At 58.8% G+C, this 27,516-nt stretch overlaps 1 protein-coding gene and 1 non-coding gene across 4 annotated transcripts in view; both read right to left on the minus strand.

Moving 5' to 3' along the window:
* MTMR10 (myotubularin related protein 10) overlaps positions 1–25,634 on the minus strand; it is a 30,405-nt gene extending 4,771 nt beyond the window's left edge. Inside the window, exons 1-13 of one of the 3 annotated variants that reach the window (XM_036355624.1) lie at positions 25,211–25,634; positions 24,469–24,529; positions 17,523–17,659; positions 17,329–17,401; positions 16,308–16,450; positions 11,181–11,271; positions 6,050–6,221; positions 4,633–4,720; positions 4,260–4,348; positions 3,484–3,614; positions 2,932–3,001; positions 2,201–2,271; positions 1,019–1,188 (exon numbers count right to left, since the gene is read on the minus strand). In XM_036355624.1, the coding sequence (XP_036211517.1) occupies positions 1,019–1,188; positions 2,201–2,271; positions 2,932–3,001; positions 3,484–3,614; positions 4,260–4,348; positions 4,633–4,720; positions 6,050–6,221; positions 11,181–11,271; positions 16,308–16,450; positions 17,329–17,401; positions 17,523–17,659; positions 24,469–24,529; positions 25,211–25,270 (1,356 nt within the window). In that variant the 5' untranslated portion in view covers positions 25,271–25,634. The remainder of the gene's footprint in view (positions 1–1,018; positions 1,189–2,200; positions 2,272–2,931; positions 3,002–3,483; positions 3,615–4,259; positions 4,349–4,632; positions 4,721–6,049; positions 6,222–11,180; positions 11,272–16,307; positions 16,451–17,328; positions 17,402–17,522; positions 17,660–24,468; positions 24,530–25,210) is intronic. The other 2 variants (XM_036355625.1, XM_036355626.1) reach the window with 2 other exon arrangements.
* Positions 205–326, minus strand: LOC118679292. The gene has a single exon (XR_004975202.1). It is a non-coding gene; the product is annotated as a small nucleolar RNA SNORA77 (small nucleolar RNA).
* Positions 25,635–27,516: the final 1,882 nt, after the last annotated feature.

Here is a 27,516-nt window from a genome sequence, read left to right on the forward strand (position 1 = left end):
GAGTTTCAGGAAATGACTGGCCACAGGCCCAGGCCACAGGCCACAGGCCCAGGCCGTGCCCCAGGGACAGCCAGCTGTGCCTCCTGAACCAGCCGGCGACAAGACCCTGGCAGGGCCGCCCGCAGCTCCGCTAGGGATCCCAGGCAGCACTGCCCCCAGCAGTGACAGCGTGACCCTCTGTGCTTCCATTCTGTTCCCGTGTTTAACCGAGTCCCCGGCAGCGGCAGCGCCCTTGACCGGTCCAGGCGGTCACAGTGCCCTGGAATGTGTCTGTGGCGGACGGAGAAAGCCCCGCCTGGGACTGAGGCCGGGGGCAGTGCGTCTGCGACACGCCTCCATTCGTGACACGGGCGCCATGGTGCGGAAGCGTGACATTCCAAAGCGGGGCTTTCAACAAGCTCATGTGCTGGCCACCTGCTCTGCGGAAGAGTGAATGCCTTTCTTCAAGTATTTTCTTTTTTTTGAGTATTTTGGGTTGTTTTTGTTTATTTCTAATATTATGCCCTCACAGTCTGAGAAGATGCTTGGTATGATTTCAATCTTCTTGAATTTGGGGAGACTTTGTGACCCAAAGTATTTTCAACTTAGAGAAACTCCACAGCCACTTCTTTAGATTCCACCTGTGCAGCAACAGTGACCTCCAGCACATGGCCCACGGGGGCTCGAATCCAGTCGTCAGTCCCGGACTACGAGCTGCAGCGTGTTACGTGCAGCATTTAAAAAGTAACCCCGTCACCCGGCCGGCGTGGCTCAGTGGGTGAGCGTCAACCTATGAACCAGGAGGTCACGGTTCGATTCCCAGTCGGGGCACATGCCCGGGTTGCAGGCTCGATCCCCAGTGGGGGGCGTGCAGGAGGCAGCCAATCCATGGTTCTCTCTCATCATGGATGTCTCTCTCTCTTCCTCTCCCTTCGCCTCTGAGATCAATGAAAATGTGTTATAAATAGAAACAGAAAGCCCCTCCTCCCAGGAACATCTCCCCGCCCCGCAGACGGGCCCTCAGCATGAGCTGCGTTACCTCCTTCTCCGACCTCTTCAGGTGGTTGCACCTGTCCAGGAACTGGTACCCCGACATCACCCACTCCTTCTGGACCAGGCTCTGGAACCCAGGGATTGTCCGGAAGTGGGGATCCAGCATCACTTGCACGAGAGACGCAACGACGCAGCTCAAGTCTCTCCCCTCCTCCTCTGTCAGGAAACGGAGAGAAAGTGAGGACCACACAGAGCAACGCGGAGAGAGCGGGCAGGAGGGGGCGAGTCAGTGTTCTGTGAGGGTAGGTTAGCAACTCTACATCAGTAGGCCTAAAAAAATTTTTAAATAAATAACAAAAAACCTCTAAAACTGTATACTTCCTACAAATTATTGACTTCTACATTGAGAAAGGGTGAATTTTACAATATGTAAGTTATACGGCAATAACCGTTAAACAAACACATCTGTGAGACAGGCAGTCAAGCGCGGGCCATTTGTATCACGGCAAATGCCGGGGACGTGCCGAGGGGAACCGTGCTGCGGCTGACACCCGCCGAGAGCCAGGAGACGCCCCACGGGCCCCGCGTGCCGAGCTCACACTCCGACGGCACCGCCACCCGAGACTGGAGGCGGGCGCTATCGCCCCCGAGGCTTTTAAATGTCTTTACTGAAGTCGTTGCATTTGAGCGCCTCGGCAGCACTGGGTATCCCCTCCTACGCAACGTGAACTGAGTGTGTTACAGGAAGCTCCTGGTTTTTCAGACCTGATCCGTAAGCTTAGAAACTCTATTGGCTCTGGAGTTATTCAATACGTAGGTACGTTTTGCTAACGGAAAGGTTTTATATTGCGATCATTCCTGCTAACCAGAAGACAAATTCACATTCCTGGCTATCCGATCAGAGGCCCACTGAGCCGGAGCCGAGCACTCACACCACCACCTGTGTGAATGAGGGGGTGGCACGACCAGAGAGAAAGCGTGCGTGGCCAAGACGGACACACTGCGTGACTCCAGGGAGGTCGGTGAGCACCTTCCCCGCACGCCGGGCAGAAAGCTGCCTCCTTCTGTTCCCCCCGGGAGTCTCTGTGCTCCTGTTTCCCTCTAACGTGGGAGACCTGGCGTGTTTGGTGGCAGTGTCGTCAGTAAGAGACGGCGGAGATCAGACCCCGACTGGAGCGTGGACAGCGGAGCCCACGCTGGCGGGTGACGGGCCACAGGCGTGAGTTACCTTGGAGGACCACTGAGACTCGCCTGCTTTCTAGCGTGTACACAAGCTCTGCTGAATGTTTCAGGAATGCCCTGGGGAGAGGAGAGGAAAAATTCTCTGAAAAACCCCATTTCCACTACACAGGTGTTTTTTTTTAAAGTCCTGAAATCAAGCAAATCTAATCTTTCACTGTATACACTTGTATTCTCAATAACATTTATGGATTTCTTCAGTATTTATGTGATTCATCAACAGCGAAAAGTCTGGTTTTCATATCAAGGAAATTCATTGCCCTTTTAGAAAAGGAAGGAGTTGATTTAGACAACATTCTTGAAATGACGAGACGACAGAGATGGCGCGAGAGCAGGGGCTGCCAGGGAACGGGTGGGAGGGGAGTGGGCGTGCGACTCTAAATGGGCAGGAGGGAGCCTGCGCTGATGGGGTTGTACTTTGACTGTGGCGGTGGTCACAGGGATTCAGACATGTGGTAACAGCGCACAGAACCACACGCACACGCACACGCACACGCACACCCACACCCACACGCACGAGCGTGTGCACTGCTGAAGTGAGGAGCCTGCCGCCTGTACCCTGTCCATTTCCCGGCTGCCGGCCCGCAGCCGAGTCACGGAGGAAGTGGCCACGGGGAGGCTGGGGAAGATGCTGGTTCTTGTACTATTTTTGCACCTCCTGCGAGTCTGTAATTATTTCAAAATATAAAGTCAAAGAAAAGGGGAAAGTGGTGTACAAACCTCACATATTCTAGCCACCGAGTACCTTCCAGTGAGGACAACCACCTCTCTTCAGTCTCCCCAAAGGGCTCTGTGATAAACACACAATTATATAGGCAAGTAGTTACACACACACACACACACACACACACACACACACAGACGCATTCTCAGGGGTTTTAAGCTGAATTTTACATGATCAATACCAGAGTGAAGTGGTGCCATTTTTACTGTTTGAAAGTGGCTTACATCTCAGTGTCTGTAAGGCAGCACGCTGTTTTTCCATAAAAGCACCCACCCTACCTGTCACGATCTGAAGGCGATTTATTGGGTTCATTTTCCCTCCCAAACAGAAAGCGTGTTTGCACTTCGTTCTCTAAGCGCTCCTGGCCGTCTCACACAGTAATAATCTGTACGAACATTTCAATACGCCTCTACTTAAATAAAGCTATGTCTAGAATTTTAAGGAATGTCACTTTTCCTGACATGCCTCATACAATGCTGTATTCCCCCACTCACTACACACACACACACACACACACACACACACATATAAAATAACAGAGAAATGACCATTCACACATAGCTGTTTGAGCTTCACAAAAGCCGCTTGTATGTCTTGGATGCTGGGCAGGGTCTTATCCAGATCGGACTTGTAGACGTCACTCCTCTGCGGGTGGCTCTTGGTTATCGCGTTGCAAATCCTGAGGGAGACAAACCCTCCGTCACTCGTCACTGGTTTATTCCACACCATTTCCTGAACTCCCGCTCCGAGCCATCACTGCCCTCAGAGCTGGGGACAGACACGAGCGAGCCGGGCCAGGCCTCCGCCTCCACGGGCTTCCCTCCCTGGGGGGAGGGGGTGGGGGTTCCCTCCCTGGGGGGAGGGGGTGGGGGTTCCCTTCCTAGCGGGCTGTGGTGAGCGCCGAGGGTGGTGTGATCAGGGGAGCGCAGGCGAGTCCCCGGCCCGCGGTTAGAAAAGCCCGTGAGGCCGACACCGAAGCCAAGCCCAAGAAGACGAGGAGCCGTGCCCAGACCTGGGGAAAGGGTTCTAGGTAGAGGGACAGCTGGTGCAAAGGGCCTGTGGCAGAGCCCGGCTGAGAGGACGTGTGTGAAGGGACAGGAGGAGGCGGTGCTCGGACACAGGAGGAAAGAGAAAGAGAAAGGCATCAGGAGGGACCCCAGGTTCTGAGAGCAGCTGGGAGAGGTGCGGTGGCCACGTCTGGAGCTGGTCTTGGACATGACGAGCTGGCAGGGCCTCTGAGGCTTCTTCCCTAGGCCTGGGCGAGCTACCGGACTGCCCGTCCCCACCAGTGTCGCTGGCCAGCCGGTCACCGTATGGTGATCACCTCTGGTCGATCTTCCGCTGCTGCAGCAGGTCCTTGATGAGGGCCGTCCGCACGAGAGCACTGCCGTTCGAGTGGCTCCAGCACCAGAGCTGGAACGGAAGAGAGCCTCACTGACCGGGGGGGAGGCAGAGCCTCACTGACCGGGGGGGAGGCAGAGCCTCACTGACCGGGGGGGAGGCAGAGCCTCACTGACCGGGGGGGAGGCAGAGCCTCACTGACCGGGGGGGAGGCAGAGCCTCACTGACCGGGGGGGAGGCAGAGCCTCACTGACCGGGGGGGAAGCAGAGCCTCACTGACCGGGGGGGAGGCAGAGCCTCACGTGACCAGTGGGAAACGGGCACCCGTGCACTGAAACCCAACAGCTGTCACTCACCGGCATCCTCCTCCCAACGAAAGAGTGGGAAAAGGTCTTCAGGTCCTGGTCGGCCAAGGAGCTGGGCACCACGAAGTACTCTGGGAGGCTGAGGGAGAAAGCACACACCGTCAGGGCCGTGCTCTGGGCAGGGTGCCCTGTGACCCACGTGTCCTCACACACCTTACTCCCCCTGACTGTACACCCCACTTCGCAGCCATACGGTGGACGCCGTGAGGGCACGGACCGTCCCAGACACCTTAGCCGGAAGCATGTCTGATGTGGCCAATTCCCAGGACATTCCTAGGACAGCAGGGAAAACCCAAAGGAGAATTTGGAAAGTTACCCAGAATGACTATCAAGCAAACAGGCCCGAAAAGCATGCCCACGTTTGCCCTCCTGACAGGTAAGGCACATGAACAAAGCAAACCCACCAATCTACCCAGAAGCTGCAGCGCCCTCCCTCCTCCCTCCTCCCCCATCCAAAGCCAGGCCGACTCCAGGGCCCCATCAGACAGCAGGTACTCAGGGGCAGCCCAGTGCCACTTAAGGCACCGCCTCTCTCTTTCCTCCACTTGGCCGGGCAGGGGGACAGGCAGGCCTCGCCAGCCCAGGCGGTGCTCCTCAACACAGGCCGGGCTGGCTGCCGCTGGGCTCTCTGCCAGTCACATCACAGCGACGCCCAGACCCACGGGATGAAGCAGGAGGTGCAAAGCGCCACCCACTGAGCGCCTTGCCAAAACCCTGAACCTGAATCTAATGAATCCCCAACTAAGCCTCTGGATGGAGCTACCATGTTACAGGGAGCACAGCAGACAGAGGAACACACTGGAGGTCACCCCGGGAAAAACCAGCAAGATCGAGAAGGTGGACAATTCTACAGAGCAAATGACCAGGTTTTGGAAAAAAAAAAAAAGGCAGCTAACAGGGTGGGTGGAGACTGTCATCATCTAAAGGCCGGAGAGTCCTCCCCAACAAGCTGTGTTCCTGACCTGGACACACTGGCCCTAAAAGACACTGACAAGATCCAACCCCCCTGCCCCCCACCCCACAGACACACGGACTGGATTGCCCACGACAGGAGGAAGGCTGGCCAACTCTTTCAGTGGAGAGTGGTGCTGTCATTATGTGAAAAAAAACCCCTATCTTCACTATAAAATACCCGTTAAAGCATTATAACAACTATCCGTGAGCCATGACCGTGGAGCCTGGTTGTCACGCACGGGGCCTGGCTGTCACGCACGGAGCCTGGCTGTCACGCATGGAGCCTGGCTGTCACGCACGGAGCCTGGCTGTCACGCATGGAGCCTGGCTGTCACGCACGGGGCCTGGCTGTCACGCACGGAGCCTGGCTGTCACGCATGGAGCCTGGCTGTCACGCACGGGGCCTGGCTGTCACGCACGGAGCCTGGCTGTCACGCACGGGGCCGGGACTCACCACGTGGAGATCATGTAGCCCTCGTTGATGGAGCAGACCCTCCACCCGGAGGCGCCCGTCCGCTTGACTTCGCGGTCCCAGTCGGAGTACGTCTCAAAGAGGGGCGTCTTCTGGCTGCTGCCACCCCCGGCCCCGCCGCCACCGCCCGTGGGGATCCCGTTGAGTGTGTTGGCTACGAGAAGCAGCAGCGTTAGTAGGGTGGCTTTCACAGTCCCGTCTCCAGCACGCCTGTCCTCTCTCCTGCCGCAAACACCCTCAGGTGGCACCTCCTCCTCTTGTCCTGTGAGTCTCCGAGGGTGTCTCCCTCCTCCCAGCAGCCTGGCCCGGGCGCCCTCTCTCAGAGCACTCACTCGTGCTGTCCTCGCCCTGTCCCCTCCTGAGCACCTTCCCCGTCCCGGCTCCGTCTCCCATGCCTCCCCGGTCACTCTGGGCCACGCCAGCATCTTCCCTCCTCTCTCTTCCTGGCACCGGCCCCAGCGCCTCCTCTCCCTTTACTGTCTCCTGTTCTCCGGAAGCCATTCACCAGCCTCCCCGTCCCTCTGCCCCAAATGGGGCGAAATCCAGGTCACTGCTCCTTTTCTCCACGTGCTGCCTGGAAGAGAAATGCACGCAGCAGGCATCTCTGCACCCAGGCCGTCAGACCCTCACTTCTAGCAGGACTTCCCGCCCGCTGCTGCGGCTCACTGCACAGTCCTCGCCTTCCCCATCCGCTGCTTTCCTGTGCCGAGCCCACAGGGACCCTCGCCCGGCAGGAGGGCCCGGCCCCAGGGACTCAGCAGAAAGGCCCGGGCTTAAAGCTCCGAAGCAGGAGCCCTCCCGACCGGGGAGCACGGCTCTCCCGGGAGCACCCACAGCCCGGGAAGATGCCCGCCAGTCAGCCGCCTCCTGCCAATCTGGTGGCAGCCCGCACACCTCTCTGGTCCAGCGTCTCAGGGGCAGGCTGCACGGGGTGGGCCTCCCGGCTGACGCCCCTGACACTGCTGCGCTGCCCTTGTCAACAGCTGGCCTGACCTGGCCTCCCTGTCCCGACCCCATCTCCTCCCTTGTCCATGAGGAGGCCACGCCCACTCCAGCACTGCATTCACCGAGAGGCGACTCTGGGTTAGGAAGGGTCTTGGTGCCGGCGAGGAATCTGGACCTCTATCCCGTAAATTAGGAGTGGGGAGTGTCCAGCCTTCGGGCCACAGAAGGCCCAGGATATCGCTTGGTCTGGCCCTGCCAAGGCACCAGGGTGAGTTACCTGACCAAACGGAGCGGGCTCGTTTTTCAGCTGACAGCTCTGTATGCCCTTGAATGATGTCATAAGCATCCAAGTGGCCCCTGGCAGGAGAAAGGTTCCCCACCCCCCACCCCCGCAGCAAGTGCCTCAGAACTGCCCACTGGTCCTGACTGAAGAACGGAAGCGCTAACCCGCAGCATGCAGGCTGGAGACCCTCCAGCACGCGGCACCTGCATGGCATTTCCAGGCGGTGCCCCTGAGGACACAGTGGTCCGAGAACTACACCCACAGAAAGAGACTCCGTACTGCACGTCCACGTGACCAAGGTAACAGGGGGACACCGTGTGATGGGCTTGTAAGCGCGAGGAACATCTGACAGAGTTTAACACCTGCTTGTGACTGAAAACCTCAAACCTGAGCAAATCAGAACAAAAGGGAATTTCCTTAACTTGAGAGGGAATTTATCAGAAACCCACAGCAAGCATTACCGAACTAGAACCAGGCAGACGACGTCCTGTCATCACCACCATTCAATGCCGCCACCGAGTCCTCGCCACACGCGACCATCGCCACCCAACCAGAAGCGGGCAGCGCTCCCATTCTGAGAGCTGTCAGCAGCCTGGCTCACCCCTAGCTGAGCCTCAAACCCAACCCGTCCGTGTTTTGAAATCACAGACGTGAGTGCAGCAGGCTGAGCACCCGCTACCGCCTGAGGTGAGAGCCCTCCGGAGGGAAAGCAAGCCGGCTCTGAAGGCACTGCGGAAACCAGGTGCCGAAGACGGCGAAAGCAGGGCTGTGACCATGCGGATGCCCCAGGAGGCGAGTCAGTGCGGGGCTCAAACCCGGGCCTGGGCCCGAGCCAGGAACTGGGATGCGCGTGGTGGGTTAGGAGCCTCCAGTGTGCAGGAGACAGGAGGACCAAGCCAGCATCGACAGCTGCACTGGGGATCGGAGAACAACTGACAAGCAACCAACTTCAAGTCCCTGCACCGTTTCCCGTGAACTGTGCCCTCCACGTGGTTTCCCACGGGCAGCTGCGGGGAGTGCGGCCTGAGCCGTGTTCACAGGAAGAAGGTGGACCTCCCTGAAGACGAGCACGTCCTGCTGGGAGGCCAGTGTTTCGAGTGCGTCGCTGACCAGAGCTGCCAGCTGGGCTGAAGGGCATGCACGGGGCTGGCAATCCTTTAGCATCACCTGACCTCTCATCACTTCACAACAAGGATGAGGCTGTGTTTCTGGACACCATCTGCCCCCTGATCAGCTGACCGATGAAAACAGCCTCGTGGCTCCTTTCCATTCAAAGGCACCATTGTTCCCGGCCGGGCCTCGGTGACGGTGATGAGCCGTGCGCGGGGGTGCGTGCAGCTCGCTGAGCTCCAGGACCGCCCAGAGGGCCGGGTGGCTGCGGAGCGTCTGGGAGATGCTCTGTGCTCAAGCGGTGCTGAAGCTCGGAGAACAGCTCCGAGTGGGAGCCCAGGGCCGCTAAGGCTCTCTCAGAGAACGGCAGGGACGCCCTCCACCTTCAGGCCTCACTGTGGACACAGCTCTGTCGCTGACCTGCCTGCAGAAAGGACTGCTTTAACCAGCCCAGGAGCCAAGATGCCACCCAGAGGCTCAGGGTGGCTACTGGGCATCTCTCCCTCACAGTCATGACCTCTGACTGCAGAGGGTGGACGTCTCAGGCTCCTTCCGATCTTAAAGCAGCCGTTTATGCTTCTGCAACAGCGCGGAAGGCGTCCAAGGCTATGAGGGGCCTTCACAAAGCACTGGCCAAGCGTCATGCTTATGACGCACTCGTCAGAGGAGGAGGAGCCTGACGGATGTAAATAAAATGCTCCTGAACGCTGTACGTGTCATGCATCACTGTTATCGACAAGCTACACATAAGAAGATACGGAGAACTGAGCGATGCGCACAAGCAATTCAGGGGAAGCGCTCGGGGCTGCACAGACCACTTGAGTCTTGTTAACCCAGAGACCCCCAGGCTGGAGGAGGACTGGACAGTGGGTGAAGCCGCAGCAGGTCAGCCGAGCAGAGCGAAGCTCCCGTGCCTGCGGGGCTCACGGGCACTGCGCAGAGGCTGAGGGTCTGGACACCGGGCTCCGCGCTTCTACCAGAAAAGCAGCACCAGCAAGAACCGGCCTGGATCATAAAGGAGCGTAAGTGGGAACCAGAGGCCGTCCTACAGCTCCCGCACCCCTGAAACAGCCCTTCCAGCTGCTGTCCTGGGCCGTGACCCTGACCGTGACCCGATGATCACATGACAGCTCGGGGCTGACCCCAAGGGAGACCCTCCTGACCCCACTGCTTTTACACAATAAGGGAGTTTCTTTACGTTAAGAAATGAACCTAACAAATCAGATCTAGATTACAATTAGTTATATTTTGATAAGAAAAATTAAGTCACACACACCCTATAAATACTGTGCCCGAGAAAAAGGCTCCGTTCTGACAGCGTGGCGGTCACTATCCTCTATGGGAGATACTTCCCCTGTGTCTTCTAAAGCAGTGAGACTGCTGTGCCCCATGCAGCCGCAGGTACTGTTCCTACATCTTACTGCGCTTACAGTACAGTGACACTGCAGTACATTCACCCTACAGGTTACTAAACTACTTCCATGTGTTTTGAGGCAACAAAATGTCAAGACGAGCACAATTAACAATTTATAAGGTCCCCCCAGACCATGCTGGGTGAACGGACCTTTCATTATAAATATGTAACTGATTTGCTTTTCTTCCGCGAAGAGGGGGGACCACGTGACTCAGTGGGCGAGCGGTCGTGCGGTCACTAACCCACAAGGGGCTAATCTGACGTAAGACATGCCCTCTTCGTTTTCTCTCCATGCCTTTATGAGGCTTTAAAAAATGGTTGATTAAAGTTATATCAGTATATAGAGCTAATGTACAGAATTACATGGCCATCTGGACTCCTCCTTGGTGATGTCATTGCTGACACAGATATGTGGACAGAACTATTTTATTTATTTTTTAAAATATTTTATTGATTTCAGAGAGGAAGGGAGAGAGACAGAAACATCAATGATAAGAGAGGATCATTGATCGGCTGCCTCCCGCACACCCCCCACTGGGGATCAAGCCCGCAACCCAGGCATATGCCCCTGACCAGCATCAAACCCGTGACCCTTCAGTCCGCAGGCCTACGCTCTATCCACTGAGCCAAGCCGGCCTGGGCCAGAACTTTTTTACATTTATAAAAACTGCCTAGCCCTAGCCCATTTGGCTCAGTGGATAGAGCGTCAGCCTGCGGACTGAAGGGTCCCGGGTTCGATTCCGGTCAAGGGCGAGTGCAGCAGTTGCAGGCTTGATCCCTGGCCCTGGTTGGGTGCATGCAGGAGGCAACCAATCGTTGTGTCTCTCTCATCATTGATGTTTCTCTCTCTCTCCCTCTCCCTTCCTCTCTGGAATCAATAAAAAACAACAACAAAAAAACACCAACCCTGCCTCTTCCTTCCGTCAATCTCATCCTGTTGTGAATCTCGTCCTGTTGTGAAGTCCACTAACAAGTGCCACCACTTCAGTTTCTGAAGTCACACCGTGCCAGAAAGGATTATGCGTTTCAAAAATCTCTTCATTTCCTGCCAGTTTTCTTAAAAAGTAAGATTAACTTAAGCTACAACTGAAAGAGGGAGGGTGCGTCCATCTCCGTCATAAACACAGCCAAGGCCGTGGTAAACAGGGACCCGCTTCCTGTTCCAGCTGCTCACGGCCCTTCCGGCCGCTGCGTAAGGAACCACCTGACCACCCGTCTCTGCCCACAGGGCTTCCTCTCCAGGCGAGAAGCTGACAGTCCCACCGTCACCGAGGCCTTGTCGCAGGAGGCTCCCGAGGAACAAGAATAAAACCGACACAATGCAAAGGGACAGTCACAATATGTAACATGTGCATATTTACCTGAATTGTGGTATTTTTTCCCAACATATTCAAATGCAAAGAGTAGCTGGAGGTCTGTTGGCTGGGAATAATGAGCTATGGCAAGGCACACCTAGGAAAGATTCTACATTTAGAATTCCATGTTAACACACGTGAGTAAATGAAGTGCACATTCAGGTCTTGGCTGTGGGAGCATCTTGGGGCAGTGACCACAGGGACTTATCTCCACGGTTTCCTGTTGACCTGGAATGTGAAAGAGCCCCTTAGGGCCAGTGTCTCACTCACTGCTGTGCCCCCAAGACACTGTTTAAGCTTTAGTGAGCAGATGGTATTCAGCAAGTGCTTGCTGAGTTGAATTTTAACAGGGAAGTAATTTTATTCAAATAAATGACCCTTGAAAACTAGAAACACCTTCTCCCAAAAGGCAGCGACACACCCACTCCTAAACAAGAGAAAGCCTCAGTTTGCGCATCTGCAAAACGGACACGCAGCTACAGCCGGGCAGGAATCGCTCGCCCTACTGCGCGCTTGGCCTCCGGGGGAGCCATACGTGAAATGTGCTGCTCATCGTTCTTAGCTGCTGCTGGTAGAATGCCCTGTGCTGACAAAGCCCTGGGCTGGATGGTGGGAGGTGAGCAAGAAGGAAGAAACTGAAGACAACGCAAAAAGAGGACAGCAGAGATCCTACTGAAAAGAGTGAATATCGTCTAGAAGGAAAAGCATGAAGCCAGCACGATGCACTGCTGACAGCGAGCCAGCAAGGCAAGCGTTGTTAGTTGTTAGTTCGGGGTGGGTTGACGCAAATGCTATTAACTGGTAGGTATGTGTCAGCTTCTTGCTTAAAATGCAATGAACGCTTTCTGCAGAACGCTTCCTATCTTACTAAAACGCACAGCTAAGGAGACGGAGGTTATGGTTCGTCTTAGTGTTGACTAACAGCAGGAACAGCCACTTCCTGAAACGTGTTCTCAGGCCTCAGCACAGCCTGAGTCCCACCGACCACAGCCGCGCTGCGAGTGCACCTGCAGCCTCACCTGCTCAGCAGCTCCCTGAAAGCACCTCTTCTGGCAACACTACCGAGAGCTGCGCCCTGCGACCGTCCGAGACGCTTCCCATTTCTGTCCACTTCTCTGCACGCCCACAGCCACATCTGCAAGCCCCTCACCTGATGGCATCGGGGGGCTTCCCTACGTCCTGAAAACAGCACCTAGAATTCCCCTCCGAAGGTGGATCCGACCAACACGTCTGCTCTCGGATGCAATCCTCTGTGGCTCCCAGCTGCCTCCACAGCGGAGTCCACCTTCCTGACGCCCCACAAGCCGGCTCCCCTCCCCCAGCATCCCCTGGGGCCTCTGCACATGCCCTGTCTGACCTGCCACACGCCGCTGGGGAAACCACCGCTCCCCACCGCTCCCCCACCAGGCGGTGTGTGTGGCTGCGCGTCCAGGGTCGTCCCATCACCGCTGCGAGTGTCAGCAGAACGGCAGACACAGGGCCGTCCTCCCCCGGCGGCCAGTCCCTTTCTCACGGTGAGCTCAGCATCTCCCTCACTCAGCAGCCACTGGCTGGGCCTCCGTGTCTAGCCCTGGGGAGGCTGCACGAGCAAGAGGGACGCAAACCCTGTCCTCATTCAGCGTGGATCCCAGCGGGAGACAGACCGCCACCAAGAGGATGAGAAAGGAGGACTCAGGCACTCCGAGGGCTGCAGGAGCAGGAGACCGGCAGGAGGGAGGGAGATGAGCGCAGTGAGGAGGAAGGGAGCAGGCTAGTGAGGGACAGGCACCAGCAGGCCCTCGCTGCAGGCCCCAGGGAGGCTGGCGACTGCATTCGCCGCCTCTGCAGGAGCTTCCTGAGGGGCTCTGCGCTTAGCAGCAACTGCACTGCAAGTCCCAGCTGACAAAGCGAGCTCTAATACAACAGGGAGACGGATGCTCCGAGCCAGCAACCTGCGCCTCTCTCCCTGAGACCTTCAGGAAGCAGCCACGGGCCTTGTTTTCGCGCAGCCACACGTCACTGGACGGAGTGTGCTTTTATGGCCAGAGAGCAGAAACAAACAAAAACGACCTGCCAGGCACAACCACGCGCCGTTTCTATAAAGCCCTGAAACACGCCCATCACACAGGGGGTTAGAGACAAGTGTTAGGCCTGAGAGCACAGGCAGGAGAGAAGACCATAAACACTGCGAGGCAGACGCAGTCTACACGCACCGTGGTGGGCTGGGCGGCACGACTGAGCTGGGTGCTGGGTAGAGGAGTTACGAGAGTGCAGACCTCACAGGGCGGAGCAGGGGCACCTCTGGGAACCGGACAGGCACCTACACGTGCTACCTGGGCTGCGCTCTGGGTGCTGGTCTAGGGCGTCCCGAGAAGACAAGGGAGCCAGGAACCCACTTCCCTCGGCTTTCCCGCACTCTCTGTTAACAGCCTCCGCCCCCATGCCCAGCTCCCATCACTAAGTCTGGAGGGCTTTTAAAAGTAGGTCTCATTTGCATACATAATTATTCTAATTTTGCAATGTCCTCCCTAAGCATCACACGGGTCACCCAGCAGAGAACTCTGAACATGTTATTTTAAAACAACTCACAAAATCAGCATTCCCAGAGAAAACGCAGCATTCCGCGTTTCCAGGGGGCAGAGCCCATCTGGAGCTCCCCACTTACCTCGGTTTAGATGCAAATCTTCCCCTGAAAGAAAAGCAAGCTGGAATTTTTGTTATTAACTCACAAAGGAACGAAGCTTTGGCAGCCACAGGCGACACAACCGTCTGTGCTTGAAGACGGTAAGTCAGGGGAAAGTGTTCCATTTATATTCTCAGGGCCTTCTCTTTCCCTGCACGCCCGGCCTTAGGCCTCTACCCCAGACAAAGAGTACTTCTTTTGGGTCTGCGGTGACAGCTTTTATGTGTGAAGATGGAGGGGAAAGGGTTTTTGCCAGAAACTGGTTGTGGGCCAGGGCCCAGAAAGCTGGCCCAGCTGGCTGTGTGGACAGTTCAATGAGCACCCACCACTTGCAAGCAGCACAGCGGACAAGGGACAGCCTGACTGTCACTCATCCGGCAGCTGGTCATTTATGTGGGAAACCCTTTACGTTGCTACCTTGCACTGTTACTTGATTTTCATTTGTTCGTGCTTTATTTTCTCAACTACACCTGGCACACTGCTCAGACATCAAAAATGACCACTGAGGCATCTAGATGGCTCAGGAGCAGGCCAAGTACAGTGGGGCCTTGACTTACGAGTGTCCCGACTAATGAGTTTTTCGAGATACGAGCCGTCTGTCGGCCGATTTTTTGTTTTGAGTTGCGAGCTAAAACTTGGGTTACGAGCCAGCTTCAGATACCCCACCGCTAGTTGGCGCAGCGAACGTCACAGTGAACGCCACCACATCAGCCCAGCATCACGTGTCTCACTCGTTCACTTTATGATTTGACATACGAGTATTGTGTGTTACAAGCTCCGTCACGGAACGAATTAAACTCGCAAGTCAAGGCCCTCCTGTAATTCTGATTCCCAGTCACTGACGGTGTCGCCTGAAAGATATGGTAGAGAGTGGGAGCGAGGTAAACTTTCTGCAAGAATCCCGGGCCGCTGTAACAAGCTCTTTCTTTAAAAATATCCTGTTCTTGCCCGGTTTGGCTCAGTGGCGAGAGCATCGGCCCATGGACTGACGGGTCCCAGGTTCGATTCCGGCCAAGGGCACATGCCTGGGTTGCGGGCTCAGTCCTCAGTGGGGGGCGTGCAGGAGGCAGCCGATCTATGATTCTCTCTCATCATTAATGTATCTCTCCCCCTCTCCCTCTCTGAAATCAATAAAAAAATATTTTAAAAAATATATCCTGTTCTAAGTCAGGCTCCTAAGTTCTGTGTTGTCACTAATCTCGACATTCTACACTCTGAAGTCAGGGTTTTCATCAACAGAATCTTGATCCTTAATCGACTGAGTTACTAGCACATATTTCAGTTCAAGAAGGTAACTTAGCTGAAGTATTTTATACAGTCTTCTACCTAGTTAATGCTGAAGTCCTCCTGTGTAAGAACAGGCATGTCCAATTAAAATGCCAAAGCCACAAACTGCTAAAAGGGGCCTTCAGAGGAGCCTCGCTGAACTTTCCACAACGCAGATGCGAACAGGTGGTCTCACGGACTCCACTTGCAGGCTTTTAGCCACAGACCCCACCATCCTCTGCTGGGCACTCCGGTCCCCGTGGCCATGCGTTTTCAGACATTCCTCTCTTGCTTGCCGTCTTCCTGCGAAGCCACTGCTGATTCTAACCCTACCCTCCCGCCCAAAGCAAAGGCAGGCAGCTGCCTTGAGGTCGCTCTGGCGCCTCCTTTTGCTATCAACAGAAAACGTACTGCGGTCGGCCCATCGGTCATGGGAACAAGCACACCCAGTTTTGGGGGGGCCAAGGCCGCCGCACTCCTGAGAACGCCCCCTCCTGCCGACTGGGAGCCTGGGGCTCTCTCCCCAGAGGCGGGCAGGCTTCTCCTCAGACTCCGTCCCTACAGACGGGACCAGGAGGCTCTGGCTCTGGCTCCGGGTCCACTCTCGGCAAAAGCCACAACGTGGGATCCAAGTGGGGATCTCTGCCCCTGCTGCTCCCGCCCCGGAGGCCGGGGAACAGGACAGCGCCAGGCCCTCGCTGCCAGCTGCCTGGGGAAGCCGCTCAGACTGAGGCACTGGCTTTCTGTGAGGCACTAAGACTTGGTAGGCCCCTCCCACTACTCTGCATGTGCCTAACCCTTATTTAGGTAAGTGGGTCCAACTTCTGGTTAGCTGAGCAAATCCTGAGGTCTTGCCAAGCCTCAGACAACACACCTCCATCTTCTCAGTCTTTTAAAAGAAAGAAACCGGTCGGGAATGGTCTTCCGTAAAAGATGCCCTCATCTCCACAACGCTTTGTGCTATTTTAGGAGCTGGTAAAAAATTATAGAGAGTGTTTTAAAGCAGCTAAGGAGTCCAAGCATATAGTTCTATTAACACCCTTGGCTTTGAATTTACTCAGGAAGCCATCTGATAAATTCCCCTAAAAAAAAAAAAAAAAAAATCTGGGCAACTGAGAAGCGAAAACTTCCACCGAGAACCGAAATGGATCCATATGGTGCACAACCCAGGACCCGATACAAAACAAAACAAAACAAGCCGTTACCTTTTTGGCACTTTCAGGGCCTGATTCATCAAAGCGGAATCTGACGATCCTGAAGTCTTTACAGTAAATGATTAACTCAGTCGGATTGAACTTCAGTTTCTGGTTGGGGCCCAGGACTTTCTGCTTCCTCTTGTGGTCATTGACTGAGTGAGAAGAAGGTTAGTGTGAGAGAGCTAGTCCCTGTGACGCTCTCTGCAGCGCCCTAACGAGTGCTGACTGATGCCAACTGGGAGGACACGCGCCCTGAGCACCGCCTCCTGGGGCCCTCACAGTACTTATTTGGGGGATCGATTTTGACTTTGCTTTTGAAGGTATTTCAAATGATTGTTGGCACACCAACCACCACCATCTAGATACATTTTATGATTACAATTTTAATTTAAAAGAGGACAAATACTAGGAAATATAAAAAGCGATTCAATTTATAGCTCTACTTTAAATTAATTTTTTTACCTCTGTTTTTCATGAATGTTCCTGAGACTCAAAAAAAAAAACCTACAAAAATAAACTTCCAATAAACTTCCAACCCAAGTTCCTGAGTATCTTCAAGCAATTCTTCCAGGGTAGAATCAGCTTTAGGGACTAAGTAAAGAATAATATGGCTCAGCCAGTGTTGCTCAGTGGTTTGGTTCCTGGTCAGGGCACAGGCCTGGGTTTCGGGCTCCATCCCCAGTGTGGGGCGTGCAGGAGGCAGCCGATCCATGGTTCTCTCTCACCATTGATGTTTCTATCTCCCTCTCCCTTTTTCTCTGAAATCAATAAATATATACATATATATCCACATATATCAAAGGCTAAATGACCGTCGGACTGTCCGGTACAGATGACGCACACTGGCCACCAGGGAGCAGATGCCCAACGCAGGAGCTGCCAAGCTGCGGTGACCTGGGAGCGGCGGTTCTCGGTGGCGCGCCCCGGAACCAGGGAGGAGGGAGCCGATTTCCTCTCGTTAATGTCCCTTCAATGGGCATGACGCTGTGCACCGGGCCACTAGTGTGCATGTAAAAAGAATCGTGCATACCTGTGACGATTTGCTCAATGCACGTTAAAGGGACATCGTGCTCACCAAGAAGAAGGTTTCTGTAACGGAATTTCTGAAATAAAAAGTGACGTTCACGTTAACTCTTCTGCTGCTAACCGCGCACGGGTGACATCAGCCTGAACTCGCGTGTAGGGCCAAGGCCTTGGCACGAACCGCGCCCGGGCAGAACCTACCTGCAGCGGCATCGGGTCGTCCGTAACGAAGGAGATTTTGAAGTTGCTGCAGATCAGCTTTCCCCACAGGTCGTACTGACTCGTGTCCGTGGCGATGCATTTCCTCACGAAACTGACTTCATTCACAACAATTTCTCCTTTAAGGAAAGAGAACCATCATGGTGCGCGCTCCTCTCCACTCTCCCCGTCACCAGGCGCCGTGTGACCTGGAGGGACTGTGCCCGGGTGACGACAGCCAGACCGCGAGCACCTGCACCCTCACAGCAGTCAGTGTCGACGAGGCTGCGCTCCACTTGGGAGACCGACACGGAGGCCGATGAGCGGGGGGCCTGACCCCGCCTGCACTCTGCCCCCCAACTGAGAGGACGGCAACACCCCCTCCTTCACCACGTCATCTGACGAATATCTGTATTCCATCAACATCTCCCAAACCTGTGTCTTTGATTTATTTTTTAAGAAACGAGAAAGAGTTCAGCTTTAACCTCAAAAGCAGCACTGCGATCTATGTATTTTACGAATCCTCCATAAATCCAAACCGAGTTTCCCTATGCACTCAGATGACCCCTTTGTTGGTGGCAAAGCGCTACAATATCATTTTAGAGTTAAAAGGGAAGATGAAAGGAAAGCAAGAAACCAAAATAAAAGGGAAAATGTGTTTCAAAAGAATAATTTTCCATAACTTGCTTAAAGCCTGGTTACCATTAATCCTACACTTCAAGGCCTAAGACTCCACCAGACCCAGAGCCATTTTTAAGCAAGAATCAGGGTGCGGATCCACGCGGGCTGTTACTGCGGACACAAGCCTTTCGCAGAAACAGAGCCCGTTTGCTGACAAGCCCCAAGCACCTGGCACCTGGCGCGCCACGAAGACCCCATTTACAGGCCCCACACCACCCTCCCTAAGCGACGCGCCACAGACAGCATCGGACGCTGGACAAAAGGTCGATTCATGTCCCCGGAGCAGCCAGACTGCGAGATTTCACCACGATATTCAGCCTGGTGCACAACCTAAAGCTCAGGAATGGTGTGTGTATTTCTGGAATGTTCCCTGTCGTGTTTTCAGACTGTGGCTGAGCACGGGTGGCTGACACTGCGGACAGCAAAGCGCAGATGAGGGGGGACTCCGGCATGGAGAGGCAGTGCGGAGGGCGGAGAGGCAGTGCGGAGGGCGGAGAGGCAGTGCGGAGGGCGGAGAGGCAGTGCGGAGGGCGGAGAGGCAGTGCGGAGGGCGGAGCAGCAGTGCGGAGGGCGGAGAGGCAGTGCGGAGGGCGGCAGGCGGAGGGCGGCAGGCGGAGGGCGGAGAGGCAGTGCGGAGGGCGGCAGGCGGAGGGCGGCAGGCGGAGGGCGGAGGGCGGCAGGCGGAGGGCGGAGAGGCAGTGCGGAGGGCGGAGAGGCAGTGCGGAGGGCGGCAGGCGGAGGGCGGAGAGGCAGTGCGGAGGGCGGCAGGCGGAGGGCGGCAGGCGGAGGGCGGAGAGGCGGTGCGGAGGGCGGAGCGGCAGTGCGGAGGGCGGCAGGCGGAGGGCGGAGAGGCAGTGCGGAGGGCGGAGAGGCAGTGCGGATGGCGGAGAGGCAGTGCGGAGGGCGGAGAGGCAGTGCGGAGGGCGGAGCGGCAGTGCGGAGGGCGGCAGGCGGAGGGCGGAGGGCGGCAGGCGGAGGGCGGAGAGGCAGTGCGGAGGGCGGAGCGGCAGTGCGGAGGGCGGCAGGCGGAGGGCGGAGGGCGGCAGGCGGAGGGCGGAGCGGCAGTGCGGAGGGCGGAGAGGCAGTGCGGAGGGCGGCAGGCGGAGGGCGGAGAGGCAGTGCGGAGGGCGGCAGGCGGAGGGCGGGGAGGCAGTGCGGAGGGCGGAGCGGCAGTGCGGAGGGCGGGGAGGCAGTGCGGAGGGCGGGGAGGCAGTGCGGAGGGCGGGGAGGCAGTGCGGAGGGCGGGGAGGCAGTGCGGAGGGCGGGGAGGCAGTGCGGAGGGCGGGGAGGCAGTGCGGAGGGCGGAGCGGCATTGCGGAGGGCGGGGAGGCAGTGCGGAGGGCGGGGAGGCAGTGCGGAGGGCGGAGCGGCAGGCGGAGGGCGGAGCGGCAGGCAGAGGGCGGAGAGGCAGTGCGGAGGGCGGAGAGGCAGTGCGGAGGGCGGAGAGGCAGGCGGAGGGCGGAGAGGCAGGCGGAGGGCGGAGAGGCAGTGCGGAGGGTGGAGAGGCAGGCGGAGGGCGGGGAGGCAGTGCGGAGGGCGGAGAGGCAGGCGGAGGGCTGAGAGGCAGGCGGAGGGCGGAGAGGCAGTGCGGAGGGCGGGGAGGCAGTGCGGAGGGCGGGGAGGCAGTGCGGAGGGCGGAGAGGCAGGCGGAGGGCTGAGAGGCAGGCGGAGGGCTGAGAGGCAGTGCGGAGGGCGGGGAGGCAGTGCGGAGGGCGGAGAGGCAGTGCGGAGGGCGGAGAGGCAGTGCGGAGGGCGGGGAGGCAGTGCGGAGGGCGGAGCGGCAGTGCGGAGGGCGGAGGGGCAGTGCGGAGGGCGGGGAGGCAGTGCGGAGGGCGGGGAGGCAGTGCGGAGGGCGGGGAGGCAGTGCGGAGGGCGGGGAGGCAGTGCGGAGGGCGGAGAGGCAGTGCAGAGGGCGGAGCGGCAGTGCGGAGGGCGGGGCGGCAGTGCGGAGGGCGGGGAGGCAGTGCGGAGGGCGGGGAGGCAGTGCGGAGGGCGGGGAGGCAGTGCGGAGGGCGGAGCGGCAGTGCGGAGGGCGGAGCGGCATTGCGGAGGGCGGGGAGGCAGTGCGGAGGGCGGGGAGGCAGTGCGGAGGGCGGGGAGGCAGTGCGGAGGGCGGAGCGGCAGTGCGGAGGGCGGAGAGGCAGTGCGGAGGGCGGGGAGGCAGTGCGGAGGGCGGGGAGGCAGTGCGGAGGGCGGAGCGGCAGTGCGGAGGGCGGAGGGGCAGTGCGGAGGGCGGGGAGGCAGTGCGGAGGGCGGGGAGGCAGTGCGGAGGGCGGGGAGGCAGTGCGGAGGGCGGGGAGGCAGTGCGGAGGGCGGAGAGGCAGTGCGGAGGGCGGGGAGGCAGTGCGGAGGGCGGAGCGGCAGGCGGAGGGCGGAGCGGCAGGCGGAGGGCGGAGAGGCAGTGCGGAGGGCGGAGAGGCAGGCGGAGGGCTGAGAGGCAGGCGGAGGGCGGAGCGGCATTGCGGAGGGCGGGGAGGCAGTGCGGAGGGCGGGGAGGCAGTGCGGAGGGCGGAGCGGCAGTGCGGAGGGCGGAGCGGCAGGCGGAGGGCGGAGAGGCAGTGCGGAGGGCGGAGAGGCAGTGCGGAGGGCGGAGAGGCAGGCGGAGGGCTGAGAGGCAGTGCGGAGGGCGGAGAGGCAGTGCGGAGGGCGGAGAGGCAGTGCGGAGGGCGGGGAGGCAGTGCGGAGGGCAGAGAGGCAGTGCGGAGGGCGGCGGGCGGAGGGCGGAGAGGCAGTGCGGAGGGCGGCGGGCGGAGCGCTAGTAAATGGAGGAGGTGAAAGAGCTGGTCCCGTTGGAGCGGAGTTCGCTTATGGAGCTTCGCCAACCGCTTCTGAGCAGGAGCTGCTAGCACAGAGGCGAGGGTGGGAGGGAGGAAGTGAGGAGCCTAACGCTGGCCGAGCCCCCAGGCAGCAGCCAGGTGGGTGGCGAGCCCACAGGCTCACGGCTCCGGCGAGGCACAGCCGGACGCTAGGACGCTGCGTGGGCTGCACGGCTCACGGCCCCACGTGCTCTGCTCTTTCTAAAGCGACGCGTCCATGAGCCAAAGAACGACAGAGCCAGCCTGCCGCCACCTCCAAGAGCCAACGACAAGCAGGTATGAAACAACACAGGCATCCGAGAGAGGCCTTGCCTCAGGGACGCGCGGCCCAACCGGGGAAGCAGCTGACAGCGAGGCGGAGCCCAGAACAGGGCACGCACGCCGAGGCCACGAATGCGCACAGATGCACACGACAGCCACCCGACGAGGGCTGGTCTCACGTTCCAGGCGGCCCCGGCCGTGTGCTCCCGATCTGATTACAGACGCCTCCGACAATCAGTGCGTTTGCTGTCAACCGACTCGTGACTCATCGTGAAAATGCCGACGGCCCCGCAGGGGGGAGAGGGACAGAGCGGAACCGGCACGCAGCCTGAGCACGGGCGAGCCTGGTGGGCACTCAGGCGCAGAGCGGGAGCCCTTTCCGCGCGGCCTCCCCGCCCCCAAACCGGCTCAGGTGACCTTCCTCTGCGCCCTCCAGGGGAGCGTTTCCCCTGCGAACTGAACCGCCCAGGGCAGGACCCTGTCTCCCCCAGCTTCTAGCTCCTCGGCCTGAAGCACGGACCACGGGTTCGGCACCCGCAGAACAGTGAGCCTGCGGTCAGACGGGGCGCCTGCCCGGTGCCAACTCCACGCCGCCCGCAGACGAGGCGGAGGGCTGTGTCCTGCACCCGCCGCTCCCAGCCCCACCCGGTGCCACTCACCCACATCCCCCTGCAGACCAGGGTAGGCCTCGGCCGCAAAGGTGACGTAGGCGCAGCCTCTGCCTCGAGCAGCTTCATGAACCAGGCCAGCTGAACACCGCGAGCACACACCACCGTCTCAACTACATTATTTGTCAGGTTCTTTTTTTTCTCTCTCTCTCTCTCTGCTTCGTAAAACGAGGCTCATTTTAAATTCAGGTTTACGTTCCAACGGAGCACGCGGTCCCCGTACACAAACAATGATTTTGTGTTGTGATTTTCATCTGCCTATTGGGTTTCGAGTTCACGCTCTGGGTGACGGGGGTAGGATGTCCCTGAACCCCAGGCGCCGGGCCAAAGCACAGCCTGCAGAACGGCCAGGGAACAATGGCTCCTTGTCCCGGGTGCACGGGGAGCCACAGGTGACCGCCACGGCTCTCCGTGGCTTCTGACGGATGAAGGCCGGGCATGGCCGCTGCACCCCCTTTGCTCGTCCCCTAGATTCACGGGAGGCTGCAGGGCAGAGGAGGGGCGGCGAGGTGCCAGTGGGGGTCGGAGAGGGGACTGACAGGCAAGGCAGGAAGCAGAGACCACGATGGGGTGGCCAGACGGAAAGAAGCCGGGAAGCGTGTGGGAAGGACGGACGAGAAGGCAGGCGGCAGACACGCTAATTGAGGGCTGGCTGAAGTTCGGGGAGGGCGAGGCTGAGTGCACGCAGAACGCGGGGGCCAGAGCCCTGCAAAAACTTAACACGGGTCGGGAGGCCAGGCTTGGCTGCGACCCCAGGACGGGTTAACCGCGCAGAGCCAGGAGATGAGCTCGCGGCTTCCCCCGAGAACGGTGACTTTAGGCAGAAGGGGGAGTTTTCGGGTTAATTCTACAGAACAGACGGCCCGAGGAAAAGTCCTTCCAGCTCAGTGATGCTAACACTCCCATAAGCACGTCTTAGGTGTAGACGCGAAGCTTTACAAACCCGGCCCTGCATCTGCAGCCAGGACCACGGTGCGTGCTGGGTCAGATCCTCACCCTGAAGGGGGAAGCGAAGCCTGACAAGGGGCCTCGAAGTAACTTTTGTTCTAACCCCGTGAGTCTCCACAGGAAGGACCTGCTGCCCAGGGGTGGGGGTGGGGGCAGTTTGGGGGACACTGCAGACTTGCTGGTTGTGGCAATGAGGCGGCGGCAGAGGGGCGGCCCCCGTGGGTGGAGGCCAGGGATGTGGATAAACACCCTGCAGAGCCCAGAACAGCCCCTCCCACAAGGTGACGGCCCAGAACGTGGAGGGGCCTCTGCGGGAAGGCCCTGGCCTTTCTAGACGAAACGCCTGCATCTGCAGACACGGCTGACACCTCGGCGGGGCCGACACAAAAAGCAACAATCGCCACGTCAGGAATTCAGAGGGCACTGAGCTGCGTTGCTGGTTGACAGAGACCCAGGCACAATAAAAGCGGCTTTTCATGCTGTTACAGCGACGGCCAGACAGACAGGCAAGGCCAAGAGTCATCAGAGGCTGCTTGGGAAAAAGAGCGGGTTCAGCCCCAGCAGGTGGCTCAGTGGTTAGAGCGCCGGCCCGAGGACCGGAGGGTCTCGGGTTCGATTCCTGGTCAAGGGCAGGTGCCTGGGTGGCAGGTTCCACCCCGGCCCCTGTCAGGGTGAATTTGGGCGGCAACCCAGGGATGTTTCTCTCTCTCTCTCTGTCTCTCCCCGTCCCTTGCACTCGCTCTAAAAAAATATCAATGGACCCTGGCCGGTGTGGCTCAATGGATAGAGCATCGGCCTGTGGACTGAAGGGTTCCGGGTTCGATTCCCGGTCAGGGCACATGCCTGGGTTGCGGGCTCCATCCCCAGTGCGGGGCGTGCAGGAGGCAGCCGATCCACGATTCTCTCTCATCATGGATGTGTGTCTCTCTCTCCCTCTCCCTTCCTCTCTGAAATCAATAAAAAATATACATGAAATATAAATAAATAAAAATAAAATAAATCAATGGGCCCTGGCCGGTTTGGCTCAGTGGACAGAGCGTCGGCCTGTGGACTGAAGGGTCCCGGGTTCAATTCCGGTCAAGGGCATGGACCTGGGTTGCGGGCACATCCCCAGTGGGGGGGGGGGGGTGCAGGAGGCGGCTGATCGATGTTTCTAACTCTCTATCCGTCTCCCTTCCTCTCTGTAAAACATGTATTTAAAAATGTATTTAAAAAAAAACAAAAATCAAAGGAAAAAATACCCAGGGGTGAGGATTAACCAAAAAAAAAAAAAGAAAAAAAAGGAAAAGAAAGAGGAAAAGAAAAAGGGGGGGGGCATCTCAGGAGACACGGAAAATCGGGGTGACACCCTGGGCCACTTTCTGCCAGGCCTCCTGCTCCCCAGGACGAACCCCAGGAGAAGCGCCCCTTTGGGGGGGTGATGCTTCTTTCTCCCGCGCCCCCCATCCCCGACCCCCACGGTGGTCAGATTCTTTATTCTTTTTAACCCGATCAAGTTTAAAACGTGAAAACAGGAGGAGAGCGCCCCCAGGGGACCCCCCCCCCCCAGGACCTGCCGGGACCCCAGACGCTCACCTGGCAGCAGGACCGGCTCCAGCTTTTTGATCTTCGGCTCCGAGTCAAACGCATCCTCGGCCTGAAACGGGGGCGCAGAACAGCGCCTTCAGCGCGACCCCCACGCGACAGACCCCAACCGTCCCGTCCGTCCGTCCGTCCCCCACACCCCCCTCCTGTCCCCCCTTCGATCCTTGCCCACTTTTTCACCAGGTTCTTTTTAAGATCGACTCGGGAGTGGGGCAATGAAACATCAAAGGGCGGGCAGGTGCCCTAACCCCGGCAGGTGCCCGCGGGCCCTGCGGTCGGCCGGGCGGTCACGTGGGCGGCCGCCCTGGGGGTGGGGGGCGGGGGGCGCCGGGCTCGCAGCTCCGGGCGCAGAATGGCAGCGGCCGGCGGAGTTCTACAACTTTACACCGAGTGCGTGGGGCTCCGGCACCCGCGCGGCTGGGGACGGGGGCACCAGGGGACGGTGTGTCGGGGGGACCAGGGGCCATGGGGACGGGAGGACGGGGGGACCGAGGAACAGGGGCGACGAGGGACCGAGGGACCCAGGAACGAGGGGTCGGGGGAACAGGGGGACGGGAGAACGGGGGAGACCAGAGAACAGGGGAGACCAGGGAACGGGGGAGACCAGGGAACGGGGGAGACCAGGGGACGGGGGGACCGAGGCACAGGGTGTCGGGGGGACCAGGGGCCATGGGGCCGCCCGGAGGCTCCCCGGACGCCGAGCAGACGCGCGTGGAACGGGAGGGCTGTGTACCTGGGGCGGCGGCAGCAGGTAGGACCGGAAGGTGGGTCTGGGCGGCTTGAGGGAGAACATGGTGCCGCCGCCGCCGTCGCCGTCGCCGTCCCGCCCCGGCCCGCTCGCCAGCCGGGACCCGCCGCGGGCCGAGAGCTCCCCGTGCGGCCAGCCGGGCCCGGCGCACTGACGGGCGGGGACGCGGCGGAGCGCCCGCCCGAGCGGGGAGGGGCCGGGCCAGAGTCGGGACGGGGCCGCCGGCGACCGCCGGGCCCATCCCCGGAAGGGGCCCCGCCCCGAGAGACGGCGCGCGCGGGGCTGGCGGCCGGGCGCTCTGGGCCTCGAGGCCTCGCCGGCGCCGTGACCGTCACGCGGGGCCGGCACCGCGCACCCGCCGCCCGGACCTCCTCAGCGGGGGCGCGGGGGGCAGCGGCGCGCGGCAGCCATGTTGCGCGCGCAGCCGGGGGACGGCGCGACTACGGTGGCCCGTGGGGGTCACGGCGACCCGCAGGGGTCACGGCGGCCCCCGGGGAACTACGGTGGCCCGCGGGGGTCACGGCGGCCCGCGGAGGTCTGGCCGGCCCCCTGGAATCTACGCTGACAGCGGAGTGGGCCGTGACCGGGGCTCAGGGTCTCCTCTGTCGCGTCTGTCCCCTTCTCCTGGGACATGTCCCGTGGGTGCTGCTCAGCAGGCACCCAGCTCGCGCGATCGCTGTCGCGTGAAGTGGAGAGGAGCCCGGGTGGAGGGAAGGGTCACCCAGCGTGGGAGGGGGGACAGGTGCAGCCTGGAGGGGGGGCAGGTGAGCCTGGGTCGGGGGGGGGGGGGGAAACAGGTGAGCCTGGGAGGGGGGGCAGGTGCAGCCCGGGAGGGAGGGCAGGTGCAGCCCGGGTGGGGGGACAGGTGCAGCCCGGGAGGGGGGACAGGTGCAGCCCGGGAGGGGGGACAGGTGCAACCCGGGAGGGGGGACATGTGAGCCCGGGAGGGGGGGCAGGTGCAGCCTGGGAGGGGGGACCCGTCTCCAAAGCACATCGCGGTCAGGCTGCATGTAGAGCCCCTCAGAGGCCCCACACCGGGGAAGATGGGGTTCGGGATGCGGGGATACTGACTGATGACTGAGGCCCGCAACCCAGGCCCCCCCATCTCGTTGGTTGACTTCCACCTCCTCATATTAAACGTTAACGTGGAAAACGGTGTGAAACAAGTTGCCTCCTTGCTGGCCTGCTCGTCGCACCTGTAACGATGTGAGTGGGCAGTCGAATGGCCGGCGCCCTCGCGGAGTGGGGGCCCCACCGGCCATGGACCGGTCATTGCCCAGGACGCCCGGGCTTCCCCCCGCTGGGCATCGGCATGGCTGACCTCAGCCGGGGCCTGAACCGGAGCAGCCTTTGGGGGAGGCGGGGAGGCGGGGCATTTCGGTGAATCTGAGTTGAGACTAGAGTCAGACCCTTCTTAGACTTCGGAGAATGAAACCCTAATGCATTTCACCATTCACGGCGCAAGGCAGCCCCAGGGTGGCCACGTGAATCATCGTGACAAGCGTTGCTAATGGAAATATTTTAAAGTTTTACACTAAGATTCCAAAGGTTGCCTTTTTTGGGTTTTTTTTTCCTGAAAATAACATATTCTGGATTCAGAGCCCTACTGGTCCTTCTGGGGAACTTGTTTGCGTGACACACGACTCCGTTTTGCACAGGAACCAAAACTGTGTTTTAAAATGTTAAGTCCACTGGGTTATCGGTGTTCAAAGCACTATTGTGCACGGACATTCAAGGTTTTTTTTTTTTTAATGAATAGTGCATGATTTCTCTACATTAAATGGATTTTAAAAAAGGAAAATATCGGATTTGCGGTTACCGGGTTGGGGGAGGGGGAATCGGGAGAAATGTGGGTACACGGTCCGAACCCCCCGTGTATAACTGGAACGAGTAAGTCCTGGGGGCGTCACACACAACATGACTGCAGTTGGCACGATCGTGTGGCATATATGAAAGCTATTAAAAGAGTAAATCCAAAGCGTTCTCATGACAAGGAAAAAAAAATTACTTTGGCTTCTTGTCATTGTATCCATGATGGATGCGAACTAGACTGACTGTGGTCATCATTTCACAATCTGAGTGAAATCGTAAGGCCGGACACCTCAAACTTCTACGGCGACGTACGCCAGTTACACCTCAGTAAAGCTGGTTGGCAACGGATTGTTATCCACACACACTCCTCAATCAATATACGGGTGTTTCTTTATTTTTACTTACATATATTTTTTTATTGATTTCAGAGAGGAAGGGAGAGGGAGAGAGAGAGGGAGAAACATCAATGACGAGACAGA

This window comes from Myotis myotis, unplaced genomic scaffold, assembly GCF_014108235.1.
Source record: "Myotis myotis isolate mMyoMyo1 unplaced genomic scaffold, mMyoMyo1.p scaffold_m19_p_23, whole genome shotgun sequence".
In the NCBI taxonomy this organism is placed as follows: domain Eukaryota; kingdom Metazoa; phylum Chordata; class Mammalia; order Chiroptera; family Vespertilionidae; genus Myotis; species Myotis myotis.